The sequence below is a fragment of the Colias philodice genome, chromosome 31 (assembly GCF_061535455.1).
Source record: "Colias philodice isolate Cphi_HAF_F1 chromosome 31, ilColPhil1 Martin Lab GWU primary, whole genome shotgun sequence".
In the NCBI taxonomy this organism is placed as follows: domain Eukaryota; kingdom Metazoa; phylum Arthropoda; class Insecta; order Lepidoptera; family Pieridae; genus Colias; species Colias philodice.
In genome coordinates, this window is record NC_143116.1 from 449,611 (window position 1) to 477,061 (window position 27,451).

The window sequence follows — 27,451 nt, forward strand, 5'->3', positions numbered from 1 at the left end:
AAAAACATCGCATCTTGTATCGGTCATTATTACTATAAATAAGTATAAATATGTACAATCGTAATTGGAAAAAGTTAAGCCAATGTGCAGTTAGAACGAAACGAAATAATATATTATTTTATGCCTGTCGTTACAAGGTTACTTTGTTGAATTTTGTTGAAGTGTCAAATGATGCCTATTAAAGTGACTAGTATCCATACTATCCATACAAGATCCATACTAATATTATAAATGCGAAAGGAACTCTGTCTGTCTGTCTGTTACTCAATCACGCCTTAACTACTGAACCAATTTGCATGAAATTTGGTATAGAGATATTTTGATACCCGAGAAAGGACATAGGATAGGTTTTATCCCGGAAATCCTACGGGAACGGGTTTTTCTTTGAAAACGCGGGCGAAGCCGCTGCGGAAAAACTATTGTTCTATATACATACTTACTATGAACTTATACCAAAAACAGGGTTTAAAATAAAAAACAAAACATTCGGAATATTCATTTATTATCTGAAAAATGTGCATAACAATTTGTGTTTTGTGTAGGCAGTAGGTACAATATGAAAATCACATATTTTGTTAAGAAATTCTGACTTATACATTAAAATAATATTGAATGCGAACGAACAGCATTTGACTTATGTTTCAGTTTCTATAATCTAAAAATATGTTTTTCTTATGAACAAGGTAAGACATTTTTGGAGTGAAACTTCTTAGGCGGGTTGAGAGTAAAATTTCAAGGTCGCGTCATGGCAATACCGTCACGTCATAGTAAAGCGACAATTTTAGTATCTTTGAACTAAGCCAAAGAAGTTTCACTTCTGACACGTGTGCTCGGCACACGTGCTCTTTAAAAAAAAATAACATTTTTTTAGTTTAACCGTTGACATAAGCTTTCTTGACACCTGTCACATTGCAACAATACTGTCAAAGTTATCTACTACTAAAATATAAGAAAAAGGTCTTAAAATAAAAAATTCAGCTATTTCCCACTATTTTTATTACTTAAAAATAAATATGTACTTTTGAGTACTAGGAACGAATCCTTTTTTACTTAAAGTTGAATTTTAACGTTTTTCTCATAGACGTTATGTCAAAACCATGGTCAAAACTCAAATTTACAAAGTCATTTGACAGTTATGTTCCTGATATCTCTTACCACTTTATAAGCTATTGCATAGCTTTTATCTCAGACTTTGAGCGCGGCGAGCGAATGTAAAAAACCTAACACCCCCCCACTCTAACCGGCACAGCGATGCGATGCTATGCAATAGCGCAACCGCGGCAGTCGAGAGTGACACACGTATTTTTTTTATGTACTTATTTCCATACACTTTTTGTTATTTTAACTGACAGATAAGTTAAACGAAAATCCAGAAGCTATGAAAATCACTATAGGAGTATTTTTTTAGAAGCGCAATGTCTATACATCGACTAGACAATTGATAAACATACATACATTATAATTATTTTAATAATAATTTGCACAATGTGTACAATATATAAAGAAATAAGCGTCATGACAAATTGGAAGCGAATAAAAACATTTTTATTATTATAAAATAATATTTTGTTAACATAATGTACTTATTTGATAGTACTTACATATTTAATTGTCAAAATATGTATCAAATTTGAAGAACTTAAGTCAGATAAATTTAATTAAAAATTTCAAATATCTAATTAATATTTTTTTTTTAATTCAAAGCTTCGCTCACTGGCCTTATTTTAAATTACTATAGATTGCGTCTATTACTAATAAGTATTATAAGAAATATCTTTTAAACACAAATACGTTTTATAGAACAAATAATAATAAGTATTTTCTTATTTATTTTAAATTTTTAAATTATCACGCATTTCTATTAAAAATACTAAGGAACAAAAAACACAAGCGTCTTTCTTACCAAAATAAAAATCTAAAATTAGTTATTTTAAATCATTGCTATTTACTTAAAATAATTATGAAGAAAAATTATCAACCGTTTTAAAAAGGTTTCGTGTACTTGTATAACAAATCAAATCAAATCTGTTTATTTGCTATTTAATTTTATATACTACAGTTAATCTACAGCTAGAATCATTGAGTCACTATGTACTACGTTCTAGAGAGGACATCGCTACTACACTATTTGTAACACGAGTTAGAGTCAATCGTCTCAAACCATTTTTTTTATTACATTGATTGGTGTTATTAATTGATAAGTTTATTCATATTGTTAATAAGATAAATAATATTTATTTGTTACATTGATTGGTTTTAATTTATAAGTAATAAGAGGCAGAATATCTACAAAGTGTATGACTCACTAGCGCCGCCATCAGATTTTGTTCGTGGTGTCCTCTCTATACGTAGTAATAATACCTCAATGGTTAGAATATATTTAAAATTTATCTAGTATAAGCATGTTTTATAATAAAATTTAAAGAAATTTATTTAAAAATTTTTAACGGAAAAATTCGTTGTTATTTTTTTGTAATTGGTAATAAAAAGTAATAATATCACTATTTATTTAAAAATTATAGCTTATAGATAGTTATAAAAAAGTTTACTTGTATTAATTGGGTAAAAAATTACTACAGATGTTGAATAATATTTTTTTACTCATTATTAAAAAATTGAGATTATATGAGATGTTATTTTGAAACTATGTACTTATTTAAGAACATTTTTTATAATATTTAAAACCGACTTTTCCAAAAAATTGTTGAAGTGAAACTTCTTTATCGGGATTGGAAAAAAATTTTGTGTAACTTTTTTTTAACGCGTGACATTTTTCCGTTACGCGCCATCTTTTTCTTATACCTACCACGCGTGATTCGACGTATTTCTGTAAAGTTGCATATAGAAAATTATTTTTTGAAAAATAAGGTCATAAAGAAGTTTCACTTCTTACGTGTGTACACTAGTACACGGACACATTTTTTTTTAATTCGTACAATATTTTTTATTAAGTTAGCTTATGATAGGAATCATTTTATATAAGAATAAAAATTATCATGACATTATGTTTTTTTCTCCAGACACAAAATATTATGGTATTACCACAAAACAATTTAAACGCAGTCTAACTTTAAACCAGGGATCTGTCACTTTAATAGTTGTCTATGTGAAATACGACAAAACCAGATTAAAGAGAACCCGCGCTTAAAGTTAAACCCTGTCTAAAGTTTTTTGCGGTAAGACAGTATCGGCCTTAGTAATAAAAAGTTAAACAATGGATAAATTTCTACCATTTTCTACCATTGCTATGTCCTCTTGCTCACATGAAACGTCAATTATAAAAACAAGACAGGTTATTGCAATAACTAATCCATTGCAAAGCGAATGGGTAACATTTTATTAATAAGACCGTGTCTATTAGATATTTAAAAAAACCTATATTATAGGTCAATATTAAAACACAGATATTTGTATTTTTTAATACTTCAAGGTATATACGGAAACGTTTGTGTGATGCGTCCGATTGCTCTGAAAAAAAAAGAGAACATATTTTAGAATGTAAGTGAGATACTTACCAAAGTCTTGTAAATCTTATGCGGAAGACGAATTTTTTGAAGTGAAACTTCTTTATCGGGGTTGGAAAAAAATTTGGTGTAACATTTTTTCGTTACGCGTGACATTTTTCCGTTACGCGCCATATTTTTTTTATCCGTACCACGCGTTTTTCGACGTATTTCTGTAGAGTTGCAAAAAGTAAATTATTTTTTGAAAAATAAGGTCATAAAGAAGTTTCACTTCTAACGTGTGTACACTAGTATACGCACACATTTTTTTTTATTCTTTAAAAATTTATATTTATAAAGCATATGAATGCTTTACTAAAAATAACAAATAATATAAATCTTATTTGGGTGTAATCGTTAAGTGTGCATAGGCGATTATTCTGTAACTATGGCAGATATCAAAAAACTTGAAACTGATATCGAAAGTACTTAACCTAATGAGTCAAATGGCAATAATACGTTTTTAAAAATAAAACGAGAAATATCTAAAAAATTAACTTTAAACACTCTCACTATCTTTTTTTCTACCCGCCCCCCCTGGCCTAATGTCTTTTCCATTGTCTTTTATCTATCTTTCCCCCTATCTTTTATCTATCTTTCTTACCTAGTCCCCAGGCCAGCAGTGAAGAGTAATCGTCTGCCAGACACAAGAAATTCCGGACATCGGAGAAACCGAAACACCACAGACGCAGTTTCACCTGCACGCACTACATTGTTCGGTGAAAAAATACCCTAAAAATAAATATATATTAAATAAATAAACACTTAAAAAATATAATAAAAATACAGGCTTTGCTCGCGTAACAATTTTCTCGAATTCACAGGAAGATTAAATAGAAATTCGTTAAAATCAGTCCAGCCGTTTAGGAGTATAAACATATGAAATATAATATGTTGCAGTTTATTATAGCACTTTATAAAACATTGCTATTATAATTTACATACGTAACGCTTTTTTTCTCTTATACACGTACTAGTATACATAATATTTAAGTTAGTGAAGTCCCATGTCCCCTAGTGGGGTAAGGGGCAGATGCATTATACATCTGTTTCACTGATCGATTTTCTTTAGGGACAAGTAAGTGATCAGCCTTCTGTGTCCTGCCAGATCGACATTTTTTTTCTTCGTCTCCACCGGGATCGAACCCAGGACCTCTCGGTTCTACACTCACGCGTCAACCACTGTACCAAGGAGGCAGTCATACATAATATTTACGTCATATATTATTAACAAAATAAAACATTTAAATACGAATAAAACTGTCACAAAAAAAAACTTTTCCAACCTATAATAAAAAATCATTTTTTTTCAGTCACAAAAACTATTTTTTTCTGATTAACCTAAATAATTTATACAAAAAACTTACCTCAATAATAGCAGTTTGTCGAACATTACCGACATGCACGGAGCATTGAAAGCCGGGGTATATGGCTGTAGCGTGACGTATCACGTGCACGGTTGCCTGGCAACGGATAAACAAGTTAACATTTAGGGAATTTATAACATAAAAAAAAGCCGGGTTGCACTGGGGGAGTGCCGGCAGAAGTGAAAACTTGATTATTAACGTTGAGCATGTTTGATATTTTGGAATGGTATCCGTCTTACGCTTTTTCGATCAGGTCACGTGTCCTGACGCGAGTTTAACATTAATTTATACCCATTACAGAAAAAATGCTCAACGCCGCTAAAGAAGTTTTCACTTCAAAATGACCAAAAACATACTTGAAACCTATAATATTAAGAAAAAAGGACAAAATAAGATTTAGAATATTCAAAACTTACAAAAATGACCGAAACTTGGTTAAAATGTATTATAAGTTAAAAAGGAATCAAGGAAAACATCTATACTTCATATTATAAAGCTGAAGAGTTTGATTGTTTGAACGCACTCATCTCAGGAACTACAGGTCCGATTTGAAAAATTCCTTCGGTGTAAGGTAGCCCATTCATCGAGGAAGGTTATAGGCTATATAACATCACGCTACGACCAACAGGAGCGGAGCAATGCGGGTAAAACCGCGGGGCACAGCTAGTCTGTATAAAACTCACCTGAAAATATATACATCCCCTGGGATTATTAGGATCCTCAAGCCACACTTTATCATCCCCTTCCCCGAAATACCTCAACTCCTTCCCATCCTCCCTCATCTCTTTTAATGTCATCTTATCCACTTTCCCGCGGGATGACGTTTTGACATTTTTGTCATGTTCCACGCTTTTGACAGTTTTGTCATGGTCTACACTTTTGACATTTTTGTCATGTTCCACATTTTTGACATGTTCCGTATCTTTGACAATTATGTCGTTCGTGTCTTTAGTATTTGTGTCAATATCTTTGACATGTTCGTCAGGTTGGACATCTTTGACATTAATGTCGTTGTCATCGTTTGTGTCGAGATGTAAGTTCTTTGTGAGCATGTTTTGTACGTTGGCTATGTCTTGTAGTATGTTTGTGTTTTTCCGTCTGACGTTTTTATGATTCTTATCTTGGTTTTGGTTTATCTGTAATAGATAAATTTTAGATTGATTAAAGGTGGTTTAATTCGATCAGTCAAATGTAATAAATCATTTAGGGAAGACTATTTATGTAAAATATAAAGTGAAGTGAAATTATTCAAAAAATTTGTGAAAAAAAATGTTCTTAACAGTGAAAAAGGTTTAAAAGATAGATTTGAAGAATTAAGAATTATAACATAATAATCACAATATCTTTATTTTAAAACTATATTCTTAAATTAATAAACATAATTTGATTTTGAATATTAAACAATTTAAAATCACAAAAACAATAAAAATGAACTAGAAGTATAAAAAATCAACTAAAACTTTTCTTCTATTTTGCTAGACAACGCCGGCAGCCTTACGAGCATGAGCGACGAAAATTAACTAACACGTACCTATCACAAACGTTTGTTAGACTTTACACGTAAAATGTACCCTCAAAATGACAAATAAAATTTCTGAATCTCAACAAACCCGTATAACACATAAAATGAACAAACACAAGAGGCCGGACGTTACAATGTTGCGGATATGCGTAATATACAGTGTGTGTGTAATAAACTAATTATTACCTACTTATGAGATGTTTTTAACACTTTTTACACGGAAAAAATGACAAAAAACGCTTGCTAAACCTTGAAAGACACCTTAAACCCTCGAAAAACACCAAAAAAAGTCCTAAAAATCACAAAAAATCCAGATTTTTTGGATTTTTTTTTCTTAAATTTCTATTAAATAACTTACCGGTCTGGACAACAGCACCATACCGGGTCTCAAGGCGGGCGGTCTGGCCAACGTGAGCGACGCGGATTGTCCCGCGCGAGCCCGACCGCACGGCACGCGGTTGCGGTATATCGAGCGTATGTGCGTTGTTGCGAACGAGCCGTCTTCTAGCGGGCCTGGGAAATTAATAAATTATTAATAAAAAATATAAAAAACACAGTCAGAAGGAGCCTGTTGTCACTCCCTAGCTCTTGACACAAAAATTTTACCATAAAAAACGTGCACTGCACCGTGAAAGGCAGATCGAATTTATTAAAAACACGGAGCATTTTACGACGTGAAATATAAACAAACAACATTTGTAATATTTATTAAGACTTATCGGCAAGCTGCGACCTTTTCTGCTCTCAAAAGGACTGTATTTGAAACAGTTTTAAAACGATTTCGCGATGTAGTTGTATGTTATATGTAATGTATGTACATAAAAATAGCTTTTATATTCAAACTAGCTTGCCGCCCGCGGCTTCGCCCGTTTTATCTAAAACCTAATAAATCATATATTTCAAAGTTAAAACTTAAAACCTTCCCCTTGAATCACTCTATCTATTAAAAAACAGCATCAAAATTCGTTGCGTAGTTTTAAAGATTTAAGCATACATAGGGACATAGGGACAGAGAAAGCCTCTTTATTTTATACTATGTAGTTATATGTAATGTGTACTTGTAAAAAAGGGTTTATATGTAATATTTACCCAGAACAAGTTCATCTCCTTCACAAATCCTGCCTCTAGCCACAAGCCCTCCCACGACCGGTCCTGAAGAATCACCTACATGGAATATCTCGTCTATTAGAAACTCGCATGTGTCCTGTAAACAATATTAAATGTAAGCATAAAAGACATTTATATTTGCCAAAAATAAAAATTTATAACACTTAAAAGATATTTAATATCCGAAAATAATATCTGATAATATTCTGGTAGATAGTTTAACCTTCAAGATTATAAGAATAGAGTCAATCTTTAATCGTTTGTACCAGAATCAATTTACTAACAAAATCATCCAAGTATGGCAAAGAAATTACAACCAAATCATCCATATATTACAAATAGGAAAAAAACCTTAAAAAAATATAAAAAAAAACATACATCAGCATTATTCTCCTACCAAACTTGCAAGGAAATCCAGCTATGTACCAAAAAATTCGTCTATGTACCTCAAAAAACTTACTACCAAATCATCTATATACCTATAAATCGAAAAATATCAGTCTAAATTAAAAAAATATATCAAATAATACATACATCAGCGTTATTCTCCTGTTGCGGTGAGTCCGGCGGTTGCAGCGCCAACAAGTACGCGTGTAACGCGTTGAGGCCGGCGCCGCGCACACAGCTCGCCGGGAACACCGGGATGGGCTGGTAGCTGGGTACGAGATCATATTGTATTTACTATTTACTAATATTACAGTGTGTTTGTTTGTAAAAAGGAGCGTTTTTATATGATACTAGCTTTACACCCGCGGCATCGCCCGCGCATCAAAGAAAAACCCGCATAGTTCCCGTTCCCGTAGGATTTCCGGGATAAAACCTATCCTATGTCCTTTCTCGGGTATCAAAATATCTCTATACCAAATTTCATGCAAATTGGTTCAGTAGTTAAGGCGTGATTGAGTAACAGACAGACAGACAGAGTTACTTTCGCATTTATAATATTAGTATGAATTTGTATCTAACGGTTGCAGCGCCAACAAGTACGCGTGTAACGCGTTGAGGCCGGCGGCGGCTTTAAAATCAACGGATTATGATGTAGTTTTGAAGTGAAAACTTCTTTAGCGGCGTTGAGCACTTTTTCTGTAATGGGTATAAAATCATAAACTCGCGTCAGGACACGTGACCTGATCGAAAAAGCGTAAGACGGATACCATTCCAAAATATCAAACATGCTCAACGTTAATAATCAAGTTTTCACTTCTGCCGGCACTCCCCCAGTGCAACCCGTCTTTTTTTTATAGATAGTTCAAGAGGAAGATTTATGTGTATATGACATGCATACTTAATTGTGTTCGTTACACCACATATCACTCAAGAACGGCTGTATGATTTTTAGGCCTTTAGATTTAAGGATCCGCTTAGCTAAACTGTTAAAATTTGAAAAATTCCAAAAAAAGCTAGTTATAAAATAAACTTACTCTGAGTCCTGCGTCTGTTCGTCTGTCTGATCTATTGTATCCAAAATCGACTTTTGTGGTACCACGCAGTTTCGGGCCAAATTCTCGTCTGTTATTAGAAGGGGTTTCTGTAAAGATATATTGAAGTGAAACTTCTTTATCGGGGTTGGAAAAAATTTAGTGTAACATTTTTCCGTTACGCGCCATCTTTTTCTTATACCTACCACGCGTGAATCGACGTATTTCTGTAAAGTTGCATATAGTAAATTATTTTTTGAAAAATAAGGTCATAAAGAAGTTTCACTTCTTACGTGTGTAAACACACACATTTTTTTTAATTTAACGTCCATTTATAACTAGTATTTTCTAGTGTTTAACTTATGAGTATTATACATTTAGAAATAAGAGATTTTAACGGATTTTTAACGCGATTTATTCATTATATTAGTCTAAAGTCTCACCAAGCTCGCTGAAAAGCGAAGTTTTTTCATAACTATAAATTTTTCTAACTACCCACTGTAATTATAAGGCACAGAAACTACGAAATAAACAATATTTGTTACCAGAAAAACAAAAAAATCTATATTTTATTATCACATGTTATTTCTAGTTTTTATTCTTACTTTCATATTTTAAAAACATTTGCAATTAAAAATATTTTACTGTACTTGTTCTTATATAAATAATATAGTCCAATATGTATGTTATTTTTTTAATAACCTTTTTAGCCGGCGCAAGCAGTACATCTAGTTGTTGCATCAAAACCGGTACAGCATTACTGGCCAATTCGCACTTGCTGATAACAACGAAAAATGGTAGATCTAGAGCCAGTAGTAATCCTATGTGTTCTTCTGTTATACTTGTTATACCGGCCGTTGCTGAGATCTGGAAAGACAGACAAACAAATTAATAATATTATACACTCGAAACGTATTTGAAGTGAAACTTCTTTATGCGCGTTGAAAAATTTCAATGTTGCGTCATGGCAATACCGTCACGTCATAAAGTAAGGCGGCGATTTTGGTATCTTAAAATCTTGCCAAAGAAGTTTCACTTCTGACACGTGCTCTTTTTTTACTTATCACTACATAGTATAAAACAAAGTCGCGTTCTCTGTCCCTTTGTATGTTTAAATCTTTAAAACTTCGCAACAGATTTTGATGCAGTTTTTTTAATAGATAGAATGATTCAAGAGGATAGTTTAGTAGGAGGTTTTAGTATATAATTTATTAGGTTTTAGACAAACCGGGCGAAGCCGCAGGTGGTAAACTAGTTATATATTTTAAGTAATAAATTTTTAAACTTACCACTAACATAGCATAATGCGGGCAATACCCGGTCAGCCCGTGCAATGTTGTTCTCTGATATTTACTATGCCCGGCCAAATCTAGAAATGATACTAATTTCGCACTCCTTTCGCCTATACGTTCAGCTGTCATTAGTTCAGAACAACCGTAGTTTATTACATTACCCTGAAAAAGCAAAAAAGAAGGAAATTGATAACAAAAAATGTTATAAAATAAATAGTACATTCACTTAATAGATAAAATCCTACTAATATAAATGCGAAAGTTTGTGAGGATGTGTATGTGTGTGTTTGTTACTCTTTCACGCGAATTCTACTGAACCGATTGCAATGAAATTAAGCACACATATAGAGGGTAACTTGGATTAACACATAGGATAGGTTTTATCCCGAAAATCCCACGGGAACGGGAAATAGGCGGGTTTTTTTTGACAAACGCGGGCGAAGCCGCGGGCAGAAAGCTAATAATATATGTATGCAAAAATATGAAAAAATTTGGTACATTTGGTTACCGTTTTACAAATACAGTAACTTTTAGATAGTTTTTCATGATTTTAAAACTGATACTACTTGAAAATAATAGTTTACAATTTGTAAAAAAATTATAAGCAACAATATGCAAGTTGATGAAAAATAATTTAGACATATTTTAAAAAAGCGTTAATTTTCACTTTGGTTGTCGAGTCTACCTGCATTTCCATAATAAAAAATCACCTAATTTTCACGCAGTTTTTTTTTATTACTAAAACCTATTTCTCTATAAATAATTACATCATCTTAGGAGGTAAAATAAGCTTGTTTCATTATTTATTTATACTTTTGGTTTTGGCAGGTTCTTCAGTAAACCCTAAAAAAGGTAATATAAATAGGTTTTTTTTCACCATACCCTACTTATACCTACTTCTTTATCCATAATTAGCTGTGCCCCGCGGTTTCACCCGCATTGCTCTGCTCCTATTGGTCTTAGCGTGACGATATATAGCCTATAGCCTTCCTCTATAAATGAGCTATCTAACACCGAAACAATTTTTCAAATCGGGCCAGTAGTTCCCGAGATTAGCGCGTTCAAACAAACAAACAAACTCTTCAGCTTTATAATATTAGTATAGATAAAACGTCACTTAAAATATTATAAGCTTTTTTTTCTCTTTTTGTATGTTCTCTAGCAAAACCTAAAGTTGGTATCGGTCAATTAGGGAAAGCTGGCATGTTCACAGTACTCACACTTATGCAATTTCACTTACAGTATGTTCAAAAATAAATGCGACTCTAGTTTCATTTTAGACTTGAATTGTAAAGTTATAAACAGACGTTCGAACTGGTGCGACCGGACCACCGTACTCGTGCGGTGCGATCGACTCGCCACACGACCGCACCGCACCTAGGGTTGCCAGTATTTGATTTAAGGGTTAACAGCATCAAAAATGCGAGTTTTAGTTATTTTTTACGGGAGACAATTAAAACAGCAATGTTAAATAGAGAAAATTTATTTTTGGCATTTATATTTGCTGTTGGAAGAAACAACTTTAATTAGCTCTTCATTTTCTAAAGCGAATGTATAAAAATCTTTGCACGATAATTTAAAATTACATTTAATTAATTTGCAGCTTCGCCTTTACAGTTTCAATATGAATATTCAATCGGTTTCGGCTATCCGTCCTGCCCCCCTAGTCAAGAGGCTTTCTGTTAGCGTAGCGTTCAATAGAATAGACTACGAATGTATGAGATTGACGTAAGCTGTATATAAACGTATCTACAGCTTACGTCAATCTCATACATTCGTAGTCTATTCCTTTGGTCTATTCTATTGAACGCTACGCTAACAGAAAGCCACTTGACTAGGGGGGCAGGCATTGCCGCACAAAGAAAATATTCTTTGTTTAAAAATTACGATCAAATTTACGATTTTTAAAAAAACATTTAAAATATGTATTGGAATTTTCGCGGCCGACTAAGATAAATAAATTCGTATAAAAAAAATAGATACACTAGATAATTTATTATGTTGCTAATATATGAAGTGATTAAAGGCGCAAATTATCCCTTTTTGAAATTTTCGATATTGTCGATAGAGGCGAAAGTATTGTAATTTTTACTGATTTTCGTTTTGCACGCCTCATAAGCGAAGCGTTGAGGTGGGTACTACTGTTTATATTATATGCAGGCGTTAGTAGAAGCTCTGTTTAGTACCAAAAGAAACCTTGAACTGAGTTCTACATGTAACAAAAATACCACATTCTAGCCACGAAGTTATTACAAGATATAGATTTTCAAAGAATGTCAGGGCTGCCCCTAGTAAACAAAATTATATATATCATCTATCTATTACCAAGTTTTTGTTTATGTTTTAGTCGTTAGTTATAGTCGATATTTTAATATTATTGAATATATTATTATAGGTAGGTACTTGATCTTTATAATATGTAATAAATTAACTGAACAAAAAAAAATATCTTAGATTTTTAAGACAATTCAATAATATCAAATTAATACAAATTAATCTCCTTTTTTTTGTGAATATTTCGAACATTGGTCATAGTAATCTCATTAAAAGTCAAACCGAATTCTTTGAAAATCTATTTCACGTAATAAATTCGTGGTTAGAATGTTGTATTTTTTTCACATGTAGACCTCAGTTCAAGGCTTCTTTTGGTACAAGTACAAGTACAACCATTGAAAAGAAGAAAACGAAGAGAAAAGAATGGGCAAAATTATATTTAAAAGATAGGGATTCATTCAGACATATGCAGTCATATCATAAATCTTTGTAGAGTTCTAAAATTTATATTATTAATCTTTTTTCAGTATTAGCCACGTCATCCGACGCCATCGCCATTGATAACGATCGACCGACGTCCGTTTTGTTTGGCGGTAGAACTATGACTAAAGCTGTAATAAGTATATAGTCTATGACTAATGCGCTGTCCGGTGCGATCGCCCGTCCACACGCGCGAATTTGGTACGGTCCGCACCAAGTTCGGATGAAAAAACCATCGAACCAACCGTACCGTCAATAATAATAATTATGTCCGGCGGACCACCGTACACATGATCGAATATGGTCCGGAGCGCACCAAGGTCACGGTGCGGTCCGTACCAAATTCGAACGTCTGTTTATAACTTTAAATGGGTGCGTTGTAGATATGTATATGCAAATATAATTACTTATGAAAGCTCTCATAATTTACCTGTAAAATTATAATTTAAAAGTACTTAAATCAATTGATGAAGTTAATTATTTATTCTAATAATAATCAATTGGATAAAAGTATTAATAATCATTCAATTATCAAATAATAATTAAATTCCTGACTTTGGTCGAGTAAAGATATCTAAGAAATATTATATTTGTAATAAGTACGTAATACCTACCAATACGCGCTAACAAATATGTGTTACATGTTTATTGTATAATTTTCACACTATTGGTTTTAAACTCAAACTCAAACATTTATACAATTAGACTTCTTATAGAAGCACTTTTGAATCGTCATAACAGTTTAACAGTTTTAACATTTACCACCAATTCAGAAAGCAGTATCTATAGAGAAGAAGAAGAATCTATTTAATCATAATCGTAATCTTCTACTTCACTGTAACTTTCATCGCTCGAAGAACTCGATGTTTCGTTGTCGGAATTTCTTAATGTTATTATAAATGAGTCAGTGTAATTATCTACTTTTGGTTCTAATTGAATATATTTTTCCTCATGTTCTCGCGTCTTTCTCCAAACGTCACTAAACATATCCAGACTAATAGCATTTGCTTTCTTTCTAAATAATTCTTACACAGTTTTCAAGTTAAAGTTCACATTTTGTGATGCTACTTTCCCTTTAATTATGCCCCATAGTAACTCTATTGGGTTGAGTTCTGGATGGTATGGTGGAAGGCGCAATACACTATGTCCATGATCTTTGAGGATTGCATCAAGTAGGTAAAAATTGTGTATAGTTTGGCTTATTTTTTTTAATAATGTGATAACTCTGATTATTAATTAGTTATTTGATTTTTGAAAAAAAAATGCCGATTTTAGTCAAAATTTATATTTCTCTAACAAGATCCTTATCATCCAAATTTCCACCTTGGTGAGAAAAATTGACATTTCTAATGAAAATGAACAAAAAATTAAATGATTTTATTAAATACTGTAAAATAGTCTATAATTCTTCCATTTACTGTATCACAAAATTCTTCATAGATTTTTAGATATTCGTACTACACCAATTACATCACCCTGTATTTATAAACAATTGCAAAAAATGACATATACATAGGCCGGGAGATACTGACACAAAATTTCGGGTCATTTGTAACAGAATGGCGGTTCTACAGAGGTCTTATTACGCAATACGCAATGACTAAAAGAAAAATGATGGTCAGAACTCAGAACGCTGGTACCGGCGGACTAGTCGCGTGGGCGTTAGTCGAACTCGTCGGATAAATAGCGAAAGTCAAACGATTTACAAATCTTCGCTTTCCGCGCTTTCCGCTACTTTTCCGCGGTATGGCGACCATTTGGAATCGTCCGAAAAGTATGGCATGGCGATTTTAGTAAATGGCTGCACGACGATGGTTACCTGTGCAAAAGTGAGCCCGGTACAAATGGTTGAATTGTTTTTTTTAAATCAACGCATTCACGTCGGTATGGCGGACTGTAAGTCACATCGTAACTGTATGGCATGACACTACCGCCTACATCTTTTTTAAGGGCTATCGGTAAATTCTAAAATTTTTGTGTTACAAATCGTTGGACTTTCGCTATTTATCCGACGAGTGTGACTAACGCCCACGCGACTAGTCCGCCGGTACCAGCGTTCTGACCATCATTTTTCTTTTTGTCATTGCGTACTAAGACCCCTCTAGACCGCCATCCCGTTACAAATGGCCCGAAATTTTGTGTCAGTATCTCCCGGCCTAACATGTGCAATGTGTAAATGTGTTGACGTTCCAGCTCTTCTTAATATACCTATAAAATAAGAAGCTTTTTCTGAGTTTTGTATATTTTGCCTCACCTGAGCATCGAACCCCAGTATCTCGTGGCTCAGCGAAGACGTCCTGCCACTTTTGACTTCATGCAAATGTCTGAACATGTTAAGACGAGCGCTACCGCGGCCGTTGTCTAGTTCACCTGTTTGAATTTGAATTTGATTTGGAATTCAAAATTGAATGATTAAATTAATAAAAATATCATTCAATTTGGTCAAAGGTATACATATTACTTAAAAAGTTTATTTTGAAAATACAAAACGTAAAACTATTTGGTATTTTGCATTTGAAATGGGAAATCTGAAAAGTATTTTGCATTTAAATGCTTTTTTAAAACTATTTTATACATATCTGCCAATTTTAATGGTAAATATCTCAATAGTAATTAGTCATTCAGTAAAATAGTAGATTCAACCAGATGACTGCGACATGTTTACTAATCTTTTATAATACTAGTTTTTACCCGCGCCTTTGCCAGGTAGTTTTCATTATTTTTATTATAAGTACTAAGTTGTAAGTTTTAACTTATTTATAACTAGCTGTGCTCCGCGGTTTCACCCGCAGTGCTCCGCTCCTGTTGGTCGATACATAGCCGATAGCCTTCCTCGATAAATGGGCTATTTAACACCGAAAGAATTTTTCAAATCGGACCTGTAGTTCCTGAGATTAACGCGTTCAAACAAACAAACTCTTCAGCATTATAATCTTAATATATATAAATCTCGTGTCACAATGTTTGTCCTCAATGGACTCCTAAACCACTTAACCGATTATAATAAAATTCGCACACCATGTGCAGTTCGATCCAACTTGAGAGATAGGATAGTTTAAACATGTAGGTACCACGGGCGAAGCTGGGGCGGACCGCTAGTATTAGTATAGATGTAACTAACCCTGTGTAAGTACTCCAATGAGGGTAGATTTGCCAGCTTCATTCGCTCCCATCACGGCAATCCTTAATTCCACACTTTGTTGAGTATCAGCCTGTTTGATAAAATTTAATTCAACAAAAACTTTAGTTTTAATTCAAATAACAGATAGGTAGGTTTAGTATATGTATATATTTTTTTAATATTATTAAAAGTAAAATTTGAACGAAATCGATGTAATAATAAATTCAAACAATTTATTATTTACATCAATATTTGCTATAATTTTAACTTTATTCAATACACATATAAACGATGACATAACGAGGCCCTGAGACCCTGTAGGGCCTCGGCTAATACTGAACCGATTACAATGAAATTTGGTATGTAAGTAGCTGAAGACCCAGAATAAGACATAGGCTGTTTTTTATCTCAGAAATCCCACAGGAACGGGAACTGTGCGGGGTTTTCTTTGAAAACGCGGGCGAAGCGAATCTGGCCTTAAATAAAACGGTTAATTATTTATTATAACTTACCTTCTGTCTATTTTATCCCGGATATCCCACAGGAACGGGAACTGTCCGGGTTATATTTTTAATTTTTTTACAGCATGTGTATCGGTACAAATAAATATACTTATTTTGTTTTTTTTTTCTTTTGAAAACGCGGGCAAAGCGAATCTAGTATTAAATAAAACCTATAATTATCCATCTACTTTTATCCCTGAAATACCACACAAACAGGAACTGTGCGAGTATTTCTTTAAATTTCGGAAATCTACTATTAAGGGCCGATTTTTCAATGCTTGGATAAAACTTATTCGTCGAATAATGTATAAAACAGAAAACTACCATTTTAAAAAACGTATTCTAATTGCCCGTATTTGACAGTTTACGTGACATTTTAATATTATCGTGTAATACTTTATTGGACGGATAAGTTTTATCCAAGCATTGAAAAATCGGCCCTAAATAAATAAATAAATAAATAAATAAATAAACAACCCACCTTTCGTATATAAACCTCAGCTACAGCCCGATCGCCCGCCACTCTCCTGGCACGAACCGACACTAACACCGCCCCAATAGCCGCTGCCATACGACGTAACGATCGTAACGAGGCCCTTAACGCAGGGGCCCTGAGGCCCCGTAGGGCCCCGCAGTCACGGACCCCGATAACGTATACCGCTGTACCACCGCCAGAGCGGAGACGCCATTTTAGCTAAAAAAGATAAATACAAATAATAAGTGGGGCCCTGAGGCCCCGTAGGGCCCCGAAGTCACGGACCCCGATAACGTATACCGCTGTACCACCGCCAGAGCGGAGACGCCATTTTAGCTAAAAAAGATAAATACAAATAATAAGTGGGGCCCTGAGGCCCCGTAGGGCCCCGAAGTCACGGACCCCGATAACGATATCCTGAATCTAAAGTGTATGCCAACAAACCAACTTATCTAGTGCATTTAAAAGAAAATATCCGGCACGAAATGGCAGCCATCACTGTGTCTACCTGCCGAGCTGTCATAAATAATTTTACTGTTCTATTAAATGAGTGCCGTGAACGCAATGGACTGCATTTGGACGATATTATTTTTAAGAAAGAAATTCCCATATTATGCACTTTAATAATTAATAAACATTTCTTCAATACACCGCTTACTTTTTTTTTTTATTCATCCACAAAATATAAACTTTCTTTTGAGACACCCTGTACATTTTAGCGTCCAAAACAATAAAGCGCTATTTGAACACCGCGCGCATAATGAAAAAAATGTTAAGAAGCGCCATTTTAGCGGCATCTAATAAATATTATAAAGGCGAAAGTTTGTAAGGATGTATGGATGTATGGATGTATGGATGTTTGTTACTCTTTCACGTAAAAACTACTGAACCGATTACAATGAAATTTAGCACACATATAGAGGGTAACTTGGATTAACACATAGGATAGTTTTTATCCCGGAAATCCCACGGGAACGGGAACTATGCGGGTTTTCCTTTGCAAACGCGGGCGAAGCCGCGGGCGGAAATCTAGTATTTAATAATGAAACTAGCATAGAATGGCGCTATTATAAAGATATCGTCAGTTTAATTGTACACTTAATTTCAAGGTGCATTTTTAAGGAATTTAATTAAAGTAAATAAAAAATTGTGCGTGTACTAGTGTGCACACGTAAGAAGTGAAACTTCTTTATGACCTTATTTTCAAAAAATAATTTACTATATACAACTTTACAGAAATACGTCGAATCACGCGTGGTAGGGATAAGAAAAAGTTGGCGCGTAACGGAAAAATGTCACGCGTAACGAAAAAATGTTACACTAAACTTTTTTTTTTCCAACCCCGATAAAGAAGTTTCACTTCAATTATTATGTGATTATGTTCTGTGTAGGGATTATTACCTGAGTAACCAAATGCTGGAACCTTCTCTCACAGGGCGAGGCCAATTGCAACTTATATTCAACGTTCCCAAAACGAGGCTCTGGCGGCAACGAGCCGTAGCACTCGTCGCCCGTGTCGTCTGCGTCTGATGTGCTGAAATATTCATTTATTTATTTATTTATTTGGAAATCTTACAGAAACAATTAAAGGGGTATACATAAATTAATGACATAATCAATAATAACATTAACAATTGTTTCCTCTACGTCCCACAGTGAACATAAATCGAAAAAGTAAAAGAAAAAAAAACTCACTTGTCCAATTATTATCTGTTGCAAGGTATTGCAACAGATAATAATTGTACAAGCCTTGCATTGCAATACCTTGCAACAGATAATAATTGTAACCAAACCAAACACTTAAAACTAATACAGACTTCAATGTTAATGTTTTTAGTATGAATAAAACTAGTTTAATATATTGCTAATTTAATATAAGCTAAACAGTACATATTTTCACATGTTAAACTACGAATTCTGTCGTTTAAAGTACCAAGTTATCGTTGTCTTTTTAAGCTAGTCGTTAATAAATAAAATATTGAAGTTAATTCAAAAAAAAATTATTCAGAATATGTATAGCAGCGCCATTTTAGTGGCCTACATAATGCAAGAACATGTATAGAAGCGTCATTTTAGCCGCGTACATAATGTAAGAAGTAAGAACATATTAATATGACAGGTGTATAGAAGCGCCATTTTAGCTACCAATAAAACAATAAAAAAAATCAACATAATGCTAAACAACATACCTATCATCCCTAAAATCCTCCATTTCTTCATCACTATAAAAGAAATCGCTTTCCAAATTGTCATCATCAAAATCGCCCGCCAAATACATATTGTCTTTGATTCCGACTTTCTCCAGTTTGTCTATGACATTATATACTCTATGCGAGTCTGTGATTCGCTCCTTGTCTATGCTTTCTTTCCTCTTTTCCCGCTTGTAGTCTTCCATTTTTAAATTGTTGACGTTTTTGCCGATTTTTTCGTCGCAATATTTGGGTTTTGACAGTTGGTTGTTGAGGTTCTTTTCTGTGTTGCTAGCTGCGAAAATGTATACAATTTTATGTAGTATTTTATTTTGTGTGATATTATTCGAATAAATGGCGATTAAATTGTGTTAAAGTGTTTATTTTCAACAAATAAATGAATGCTTTAGATGAAAATATATGGAGTCTCCATAGATACTGCTTTCCTAATCGGTGGTAAATGTTAAAAATATGTAATGACGATTCAAAAGTGCTTCTATAAGAAGTCTAATTGAATAAATAAATGTTTGAGTTTGAATAATAATCATTTTTAATAACGATGAAAAAGTTTGCCTGTCTAACTTCAATCAATTTAATAATTGTTTATGATAGAATAACGAAATCAGGCACTTGAGTTTTTTATTATTTTAAACTTTACATTAATTCTTCTATGCATATATTGTCATCTCTTAATCGGCCGTACCAATTTTAATGATACAATTTTCGCTTGTTTTTTCACACTTTTTACTCACTTATATTTAGAATTCGAACTCGAATGAAGTCACGGCCAACAACTAGTATAAATATAAACTTACAATGAACACCATCTTGTGCCCACGCTACGCCAGGCAAGAAATCCTGCGCGGGTGATATTTTATTCCTTTTCCTTCTGTTTTTTCTTCCCGAATTCTTTTTACGCGACCTATTGACTGATTCTTTTTGATCTGAAAATAATATATAATTCTGATTACTTTATTGATGTAAAACTCCTGAAGTAAACTTAACTATCTACGTATTATATTGTTATTAATAACTAGCAAACCGGGCGAACTCCGTTTCGCCACCAGAGACACCTTTTCTTTGCTATAAACCTCACGGAGCCCGAGACCTTTCCAACGAATGCAAAACCGTGGAAATCGGTTCGTGCGTTCTGGAGTTATAGCGTCAGGAAGGAAAACCCGACTTATTTTTATATAGTAGATATATAACATAATATTACTCCACACATTACACAATAGGCTGCCTGAAAGAGATCACTCTTAAGGTGATTGCAACGATCTGTTCCCAGCCAATATCCCGCTAGATGGCGCTGAATTCTACATTTCTAGTTTATTTGAGTTTTTGCGTAATTGGAATAGTCATCAAACCTAGGAATAGTCATGGCGGTTACTGAATATTATATTTTATTGAAATATGTTATATCATTGCCTTAAAATCCACCCAATTCGGTAAAATTATGCGTTTTAACATCTGTCATTGCATACAGGGTCGTTTACACACACAGACGTATACAAAAATGATAAAGATTTAACTCTAGATGGCGTGAATGTAAAGCGCGTCACACACGGTGAAGATACTACCTATAATATTTTATCTAATCTAGTAATATTTTATATTACAGTATCTTAAGGTATCCGGTATCAGCGTTCTGACCATCATTTTTCTTTTTTCGCTGTAGAACCGCCATCCTGTTACAAATGACCCACAAAGGAGAATGACCACGGGTGGTATCGGTAAAATTTTAGTTGTGCCACGTATTCGTTATATTGTTAATTCCTATTTGTATTTATAATGATCATATGTATCAATATTAAGTCTTAATTAAACCGGATAAATTGAAATAATAGTAAAAGTAAAAGTTTTTCTTTTGAAACATGTATGAACTTTCGCATTAGTAGGAAGTAGGATTGTTATAAAAATAAAAGTTATATTTGTTGGCGTAAACTATTTTATTGTAATTTTGGGAAATAAATAATGTCAAAATTGATTACCTACAATAAAACGCAGTTTTATTTTATTACCTACATTACACTATTGTTTTTTTTTTATCAAAACATGTATTTGAAGTAGCAAATATGATATTATGCTGATCCAAGCATTTTCACTCAAAACTAATATCACTAATGATTTGTAAAAGTAAATTATTTCAAAATACATTTCATAACCAACAAGTAAGAATAATTATTCATACAACAACAAATCAAAAACACTATTTACTATGGAAAAAAAACCAGGAAGGTGAAAAACATATTTACGATTTCGATGCACTCGACTTTTAGTAAAATAATAGGTAAAAATATTATTATGGTTTTGATCACAGACATATCTGTGGTTTTGATTTTAGCTACTAGTATCAGAAAGCTGCGTGTTCAATGCACGTCGGGGTCCCACAACTGTGGAGGAAGGAAGGTAGAATACCTCCATCGAATAAGTGAAGTTTCTCGACATACTCGATTTGCCGGCCGGCCTCAATGAAGATTGTCCGAAAGTTGTATATGTGCTCTGTAACGAAAAAATTTCGCTAGCGCGATTCAGAGTGAGGTGTCGTACAATATACCTAATGAAGTTTTTCATCTTTTTATTTTACTGCAAATACAAAATAAAAATTAAACAATGGTAATGTAAATTCTAAACAAACTACTACCAAAATACAATTAGAACAAAAATCATTTGACTTGTTTATTTCACCCAGAGGCCAGAGGTGGCTCGTGACAAAATTGTATAGGTGTTCACTTGAAATAAAACAACGAAAATACAATAGCGTTCGGGATGATTTATTACAAAAAAATGAGCACCACATTTTATAAATGTCTATAACACTAAAAATTACAAAGTACAGGCTATTTCAAAACGAATTCAATGACTAGGTATCAATAATTAGTAAATCACCGAATTTGCATTCGCGAGCGTAGGTATCCATAGTGTTTGTCACTGACGGTCACTGACCTCTATAACTTATAGTTATAACACTAATGATTTGTAACAGTAAATTATTTCAATAGGTAGGTATTTGAACATTTCCCAACAAGACGTAAGAATAATTATTCGTAGGTATACAAGATACAATAACAAATCTAATACACTATTTATTATTTTATTATTTACTAGCGGTCCGCCCCGGCTTCGCCCGTGGTACATGTTTACGTTTTCTCTCCATAAGAAGTAATAGCTAGAGAGCTAGCGCAAAGCTACCTGTATGTATTTGACCAGACCTGGATTTTTGTGTGTTGATTCCCCTATACCTAATATACATGAGATGAGGAGTCACTAAGCCCAGAGTGGTGGACGGGGCGCGCGCTTAGGTAAGACAGGTGGAAATTTTTGGCGAACTTTGAAACCATTTGACCACGTCTGCCATTTTGATATTTGAAAATAGATTATTATTACTATCGGAAAATAACAATGGCAGACCATTATCACGCGGATAACATTCTGGCAGACACTTATGAAAGTGCTGAAAAAAATACAATTTTGAAAGTATTTGACCAGATCTGCCATTCATATATTTTATTTATTAGGGTCTTAAAAACTTATTTTCGAAACGGCAGACATTTTCATTGCGTACAGACTTCAGCAGACAACAAAACTTTACAGACTTCAGCAGTCAACAAGACTTAGCTTCTACATGGTCAGATGTATATATGTATTACGTTCCCTGACCTTACATCAATGATTTACTTTATTAATGTTTTTATGGTCATTTACATTTAATTTTGAAAACTATGGAATAAAATTTATAAATTTGATGATACAAAACTAAATATACATTTGTAAAGAATCTCAAATATAAAGTTGTGTTGCAAATAACAAATCATCATTTAAATATTTAGTTTATTTCTTTATTTAAGAAACAATTAACAATTACAAAACAACATAAAAAAACACGCATGCATTTATTGAAATGTTCATTCATCATCACTATCGTATGGCGTTGTGTGACTCGTCTTCATAATCCATTGAATCGGATTCTGTAAAAGTAAAACGTAAATTATATAATAAAAGAAATGAGTCATTATAAACTTACCTAGTAAGGCAATGCCTTTGATGTCGCACGATGCCGCCGCGCCGCCAGTGTAGGTACTTCTGCTGCTACATGAAAATATGCTAGGGTTGCAACAAATGGGAAATAAAACAATTGTGATTATTACTATTATGATGTAATCATTTATTCATATTATGTACATTCAAAACAATTGCTATTATTAAATCTGATGTAATTATTTTTTCATAAATATATAATTATTATTAATTACATAATATATTGCACTGTGAAATATTTACGTATCACTTTATTTTTGATGTTCTTAATTGTCTTTTATAAAATTTAAGTGACGCATTCGCATTGGGATCAACAATCCGATAAGAAAAGAATGGAGACAACATATACATAGCTTTGATTTCAATTCTGCAGATACAAAATATACAATCTATCTAAAATGATACAACGGATGTTTCCTGCGTTTTCTCGTCAAAATACCGAAACAACGTAATTATTGTATAGTAGTTGGGCGTGAAAGTAAAAAAACAAATGAAAAGTGTTTTCCATATGATTATTTATTAAATTTACGCGATTAAGAATAATTTCAACGATACAATTTAGTAACCGAGAATTCAGAGGATTAAAGAAAATACCTGCCTGATCATTTTATCAAACTCTAAAAGAATTATGGTTATTTCGCATCACTCGGTTTATTAGTTTGGTAATAATTATTAAAGGTAGTTACAACCCTAGCCATTGAGTCGAACGGTAGGCAACACAATATCGACTTTGTGCGGGTACATATGGTACATTTCTTCTTGCTGTGAAGCGTAATTATTATTATTAAGATTTTTTAGGCTATTTTGAATCAGCTGTTCTAATTTAATTCTAGAAATTTATTAAAACGTGATTTTTTTAAAAGTATATTATGAGTTTATAAATACCTCAACCAATAGTTATTGTGTCCTATCCTCATTTCTTTATATCTTGGTAGTTAACTAAAGTGTTAAATTTACATAACCTCAACAACAACATTTACACTGCCACTGCACTAAAACTAAACTAACTAGCTCTCTAGCTATAAGAACCATCCTCGTACTTCAAGGGATATAATAAAAAAAGAATTATCGAAATCGGTTCAGCCGTTCTCGAGTTATGCGCTTACCAACACATTTTGCGATTCATTTTTATATATAAGACTAGCGGTCCGCCCCGGCTTCGCCCGTGGTACATGTTTACGTTTTCTCTACATAAGAACCATCCTCGTACTTCAAGGAATATAATAAAAAAAGAATTATCGAAATCGGTTCAGCCGTTCTCGAGTTATGCGCTTACCAACACATTTTGCGATTCATTTATATATATATACTAGCGGTCCGCCCCGGCTTCGCCCGTGGTACATAATATTTACGTTTTCTCTACATAAAAACCATCCTCGTACTTCAAGGAATATAATAAAAAAAGAATGATCGAAATCGGTTCAGCCGTTCTCGAGTTATGCGCTTACCAACACATTTTGCGATTCATTTTTATATATAAGATAAGATTATGTGAAAATAACCAGGAAGGTGAAAAACATATTTACGAAAACATAGTAACATAATATGGCTGTCGCTACAATAATTATATTTCAATTTTATCTTTTTATACCTAGTAGAACTGGCCGACGAATAAAAAAAATCGTATTAGAATAAATACAATAAATTACGGAACAAAAAAAGGATTGTAACTGAATTAGGTATGTTTGTTTCTGGGCGCACCGTTTTCGACGACGCGACGCGCGACGTAAGCGTATAGGTATAGGTACCTACTTTGCTAAAACAAACTAATAAAATTGTGTGTCTGTCTGAAAATTCGGAAAAGCATATTTTGCAAGTTTGTAATTACTTTGATAGTTTACCGATTTATAATAATTGTAATTGTAATTGTATAATATATAATTTGCAATGTGGTGAAATTTCATAAAAATCACGGGCCAATTTTTTGTTTTGAATCCCACCGAAAATACATATATTACTAATTGCGTTATTAGAATAATTAATTACTATACCCACGATCAATTATTACAATTTACAATATAGTCTCAAATGCATACTAGAGAAACATTGCAATTTGAATCAATTAAAATGCATAGCATACAAAAATAAATTCACAACACAAGAAATTCCGCGCGCAAATCATAGCGCGTGTCAATGAAATCAAGAATGTAATTTTATATCAAGCCGACGAGCGACGACGCCGAACTAAAGTACCTACAGTACCATTTACCTTCAGTGTACAATACAGTTTACAGACCTACGACGGACGAACAATAATGAGTAATAAATAAAAAAAAACATAGTTTCTAAGGTCATTAGTTTTATTTTATTTTATTGTTATTTTCTTTGAACGATTGGAAATGAAATTACTCAATTTTTACACAGAACTTTGATTTATTAGAATTATGCTCATTATGCATAAGATAACGAACGCGAATGCACGACATCTAGCGCGTCAATGTCTAAACATCGCCTTTCGTTTAGACATTGACGCGCTAGATCTGTAATAAGTATATAGTCTATGCGCTAGATGTCGTGCTTTATGTCGTGTTTCGCTTGGCAAAAGTCACGCACACTACTGTAGAAGTGTCAAATTTTTCCGGTATTTTACTGTTGTTTTTCTAAGTAAATATTGTAAATTATTGATTAAAAAGGTCGAACGCGCACACATTTCATTATAGAGAAGTGATAAAATGATTAGTTTTAAAGAAATAGTGTCTGTGTTAAGTGTTTAGAGGTAATCAAAAATGTATGGAGGGACGGTCGGAACATCAACCTTAAGTGATAAGGCCGCCTTCTGTGCTGGACTAGTTATAAGTTTTAATTTTAAAGATTTATTTGTATGCCAGCACAATAAATAAATAAATAAATAACTGACAATGTTAAAATTCGATTAAAATACAGGAAATAGATTTATTCAAATTTAATTTTTAACTTCTATAAGCCTTCCGAAAATCCGAAATCAAGAATAAAATAAAAATAAAGTTTTGATAAACTAATGAATTTATTGTATCGTCACCAATCCTTGTTAAGTGTACAAAGTTTGAATTAATTATTAAAAGGACTTCAAAAATCGAGCTTATATATTTGTAACATACAGGTGAAGCTTTATGATATGAAAAGTGAAGTCCCATGTCCCCTAGTGGGGTAAGGGGCAGATGCATTATACATCCGTTTCACTGATCGATTTTCTTTAGGGACAAGTAGGTGATCAGCCTTCTGTGTCCTGCCAGATCAAGACATTTTTTTTTCTTCGTCTCCACCGGGAATCGAACCCAGGACACCTTGGTGTTACGCTCATGCGTTAACCACTGTACCAAGGAGGCGGTCCTTCCCTGAATAGCGTGTAAAAAAAAATGTGTGCGTGTACTAGTGTACACACGTAAGAAGTGAAACTTCTTTATGACCTTATTTTTCAAAAAATAATTTACTACATATATGCAACTTTACAGAAATACGTCGAATCACGCGTGGTAGGGATAAGAACAAGATGGCGCGTAACGTAAAAATGTCACGCGTAACGAAAAAATTTTACATTAAATTTGTTTCCGATAAAGAAGTTTCACTTCAATAAATAAACAAAAATACATACCATCCTCCTTCTTATTAACCTCTATATAGTTTTCTATATAACTACAATCTTTGACCAACAGTTCTGTGGTTAGATCCGGATCGCAGAGGAACGAGGATTCTTCTGGAAGTGTCTCGTGTTTCCCGTTTGATCTGCGACCACGACGCCTGCCTGTAAATTAATAAATAAATATTATAGGACATTATTACACAAATCGACCTAGTCCCACAGTAAGCTCAATTAAGGCTTGTGTTGTGGGTACTAGGCGACGATAAATATAATATTTTTATAAATACATATATTATATATGTCACGGCTAAAGGTAGGTGAGAACATAAACTTAAGATTAGCCGGCTAAACTTAGGTTTATTTTCGACGAGGTGTTAATGTTAGTTTGTTCTATCTTTAGCCGGCTAAACTTAAGTGTAACCGCAGGCCCGTGGCTAAAAATGTCGGGGTGGGTAGATTTGGTTAGCGCCGGGCCGGTGGAGGGCTTGAGGGGCCCGCACAGTGCCAGAAAACACTCGCCCTGTTCCTTACATGTATTATAGTAACCAAATCTACCCACCCCGACTCAGGGCAGAAAGCTGGTGGCTAGGTTAGGTTAGGTTA

General features: G+C 33.4%; 1 protein-coding gene and 1 long non-coding RNA gene across 3 annotated transcripts in view; both read right to left on the reverse strand.

Annotated features, from left to right (window-relative positions):
• Positions 1-485: 485 nt before the first annotated feature.
• LOC149474992 (uncharacterized) lies at positions 486-1,806 on the reverse strand. Its single transcript, XR_016318141.1, has 2 exons — positions 885-1,806; positions 486-844 (listed from the first exon to the last, which is right to left on the reverse strand). It is a non-coding gene; the product is annotated as an uncharacterized LOC149474992 (long non-coding RNA).
• A 43-nt stretch (positions 1,807-1,849) lies between these two features.
• LOC149474993 (GTP-binding protein 2-like) overlaps positions 1,850-27,451 on the reverse strand; it is a 37,166-nt gene continuing 11,564 nt past the window's right edge. For both annotated transcript variants that reach the window (XM_089713836.1, XM_089713835.1), the window contains 17 exons: positions 26,861-27,010; positions 20,067-20,195; positions 19,252-19,546; positions 18,464-18,596; positions 17,069-17,281; positions 16,085-16,175; positions 15,218-15,333; positions 10,207-10,371; positions 9,620-9,784; positions 8,921-9,027; positions 8,034-8,154; positions 7,482-7,596; positions 6,751-6,905; positions 5,554-6,006; positions 4,871-4,966; positions 4,108-4,235; positions 1,850-3,468 (listed from right to left, as the gene is read on the reverse strand). In XM_089713836.1, coding sequence (XP_089569962.1) covers positions 3,426-3,468; positions 4,108-4,235; positions 4,871-4,966; positions 5,554-6,006; positions 6,751-6,905; positions 7,482-7,596; positions 8,034-8,154; positions 8,921-9,027; positions 9,620-9,784; positions 10,207-10,371; positions 15,218-15,333; positions 16,085-16,175; positions 17,069-17,281; positions 18,464-18,596; positions 19,252-19,546; positions 20,067-20,195; positions 26,861-27,010 — 2,675 coding nt within the window. In that variant the 3' untranslated portion in view covers positions 1,850-3,425. The remainder of the gene's footprint in view (positions 3,469-4,107; positions 4,236-4,870; positions 4,967-5,553; positions 6,007-6,750; positions 6,906-7,481; positions 7,597-8,033; positions 8,155-8,920; positions 9,028-9,619; positions 9,785-10,206; positions 10,372-15,217; positions 15,334-16,084; positions 16,176-17,068; positions 17,282-18,463; positions 18,597-19,251; positions 19,547-20,066; positions 20,196-26,860; positions 27,011-27,451) is intronic.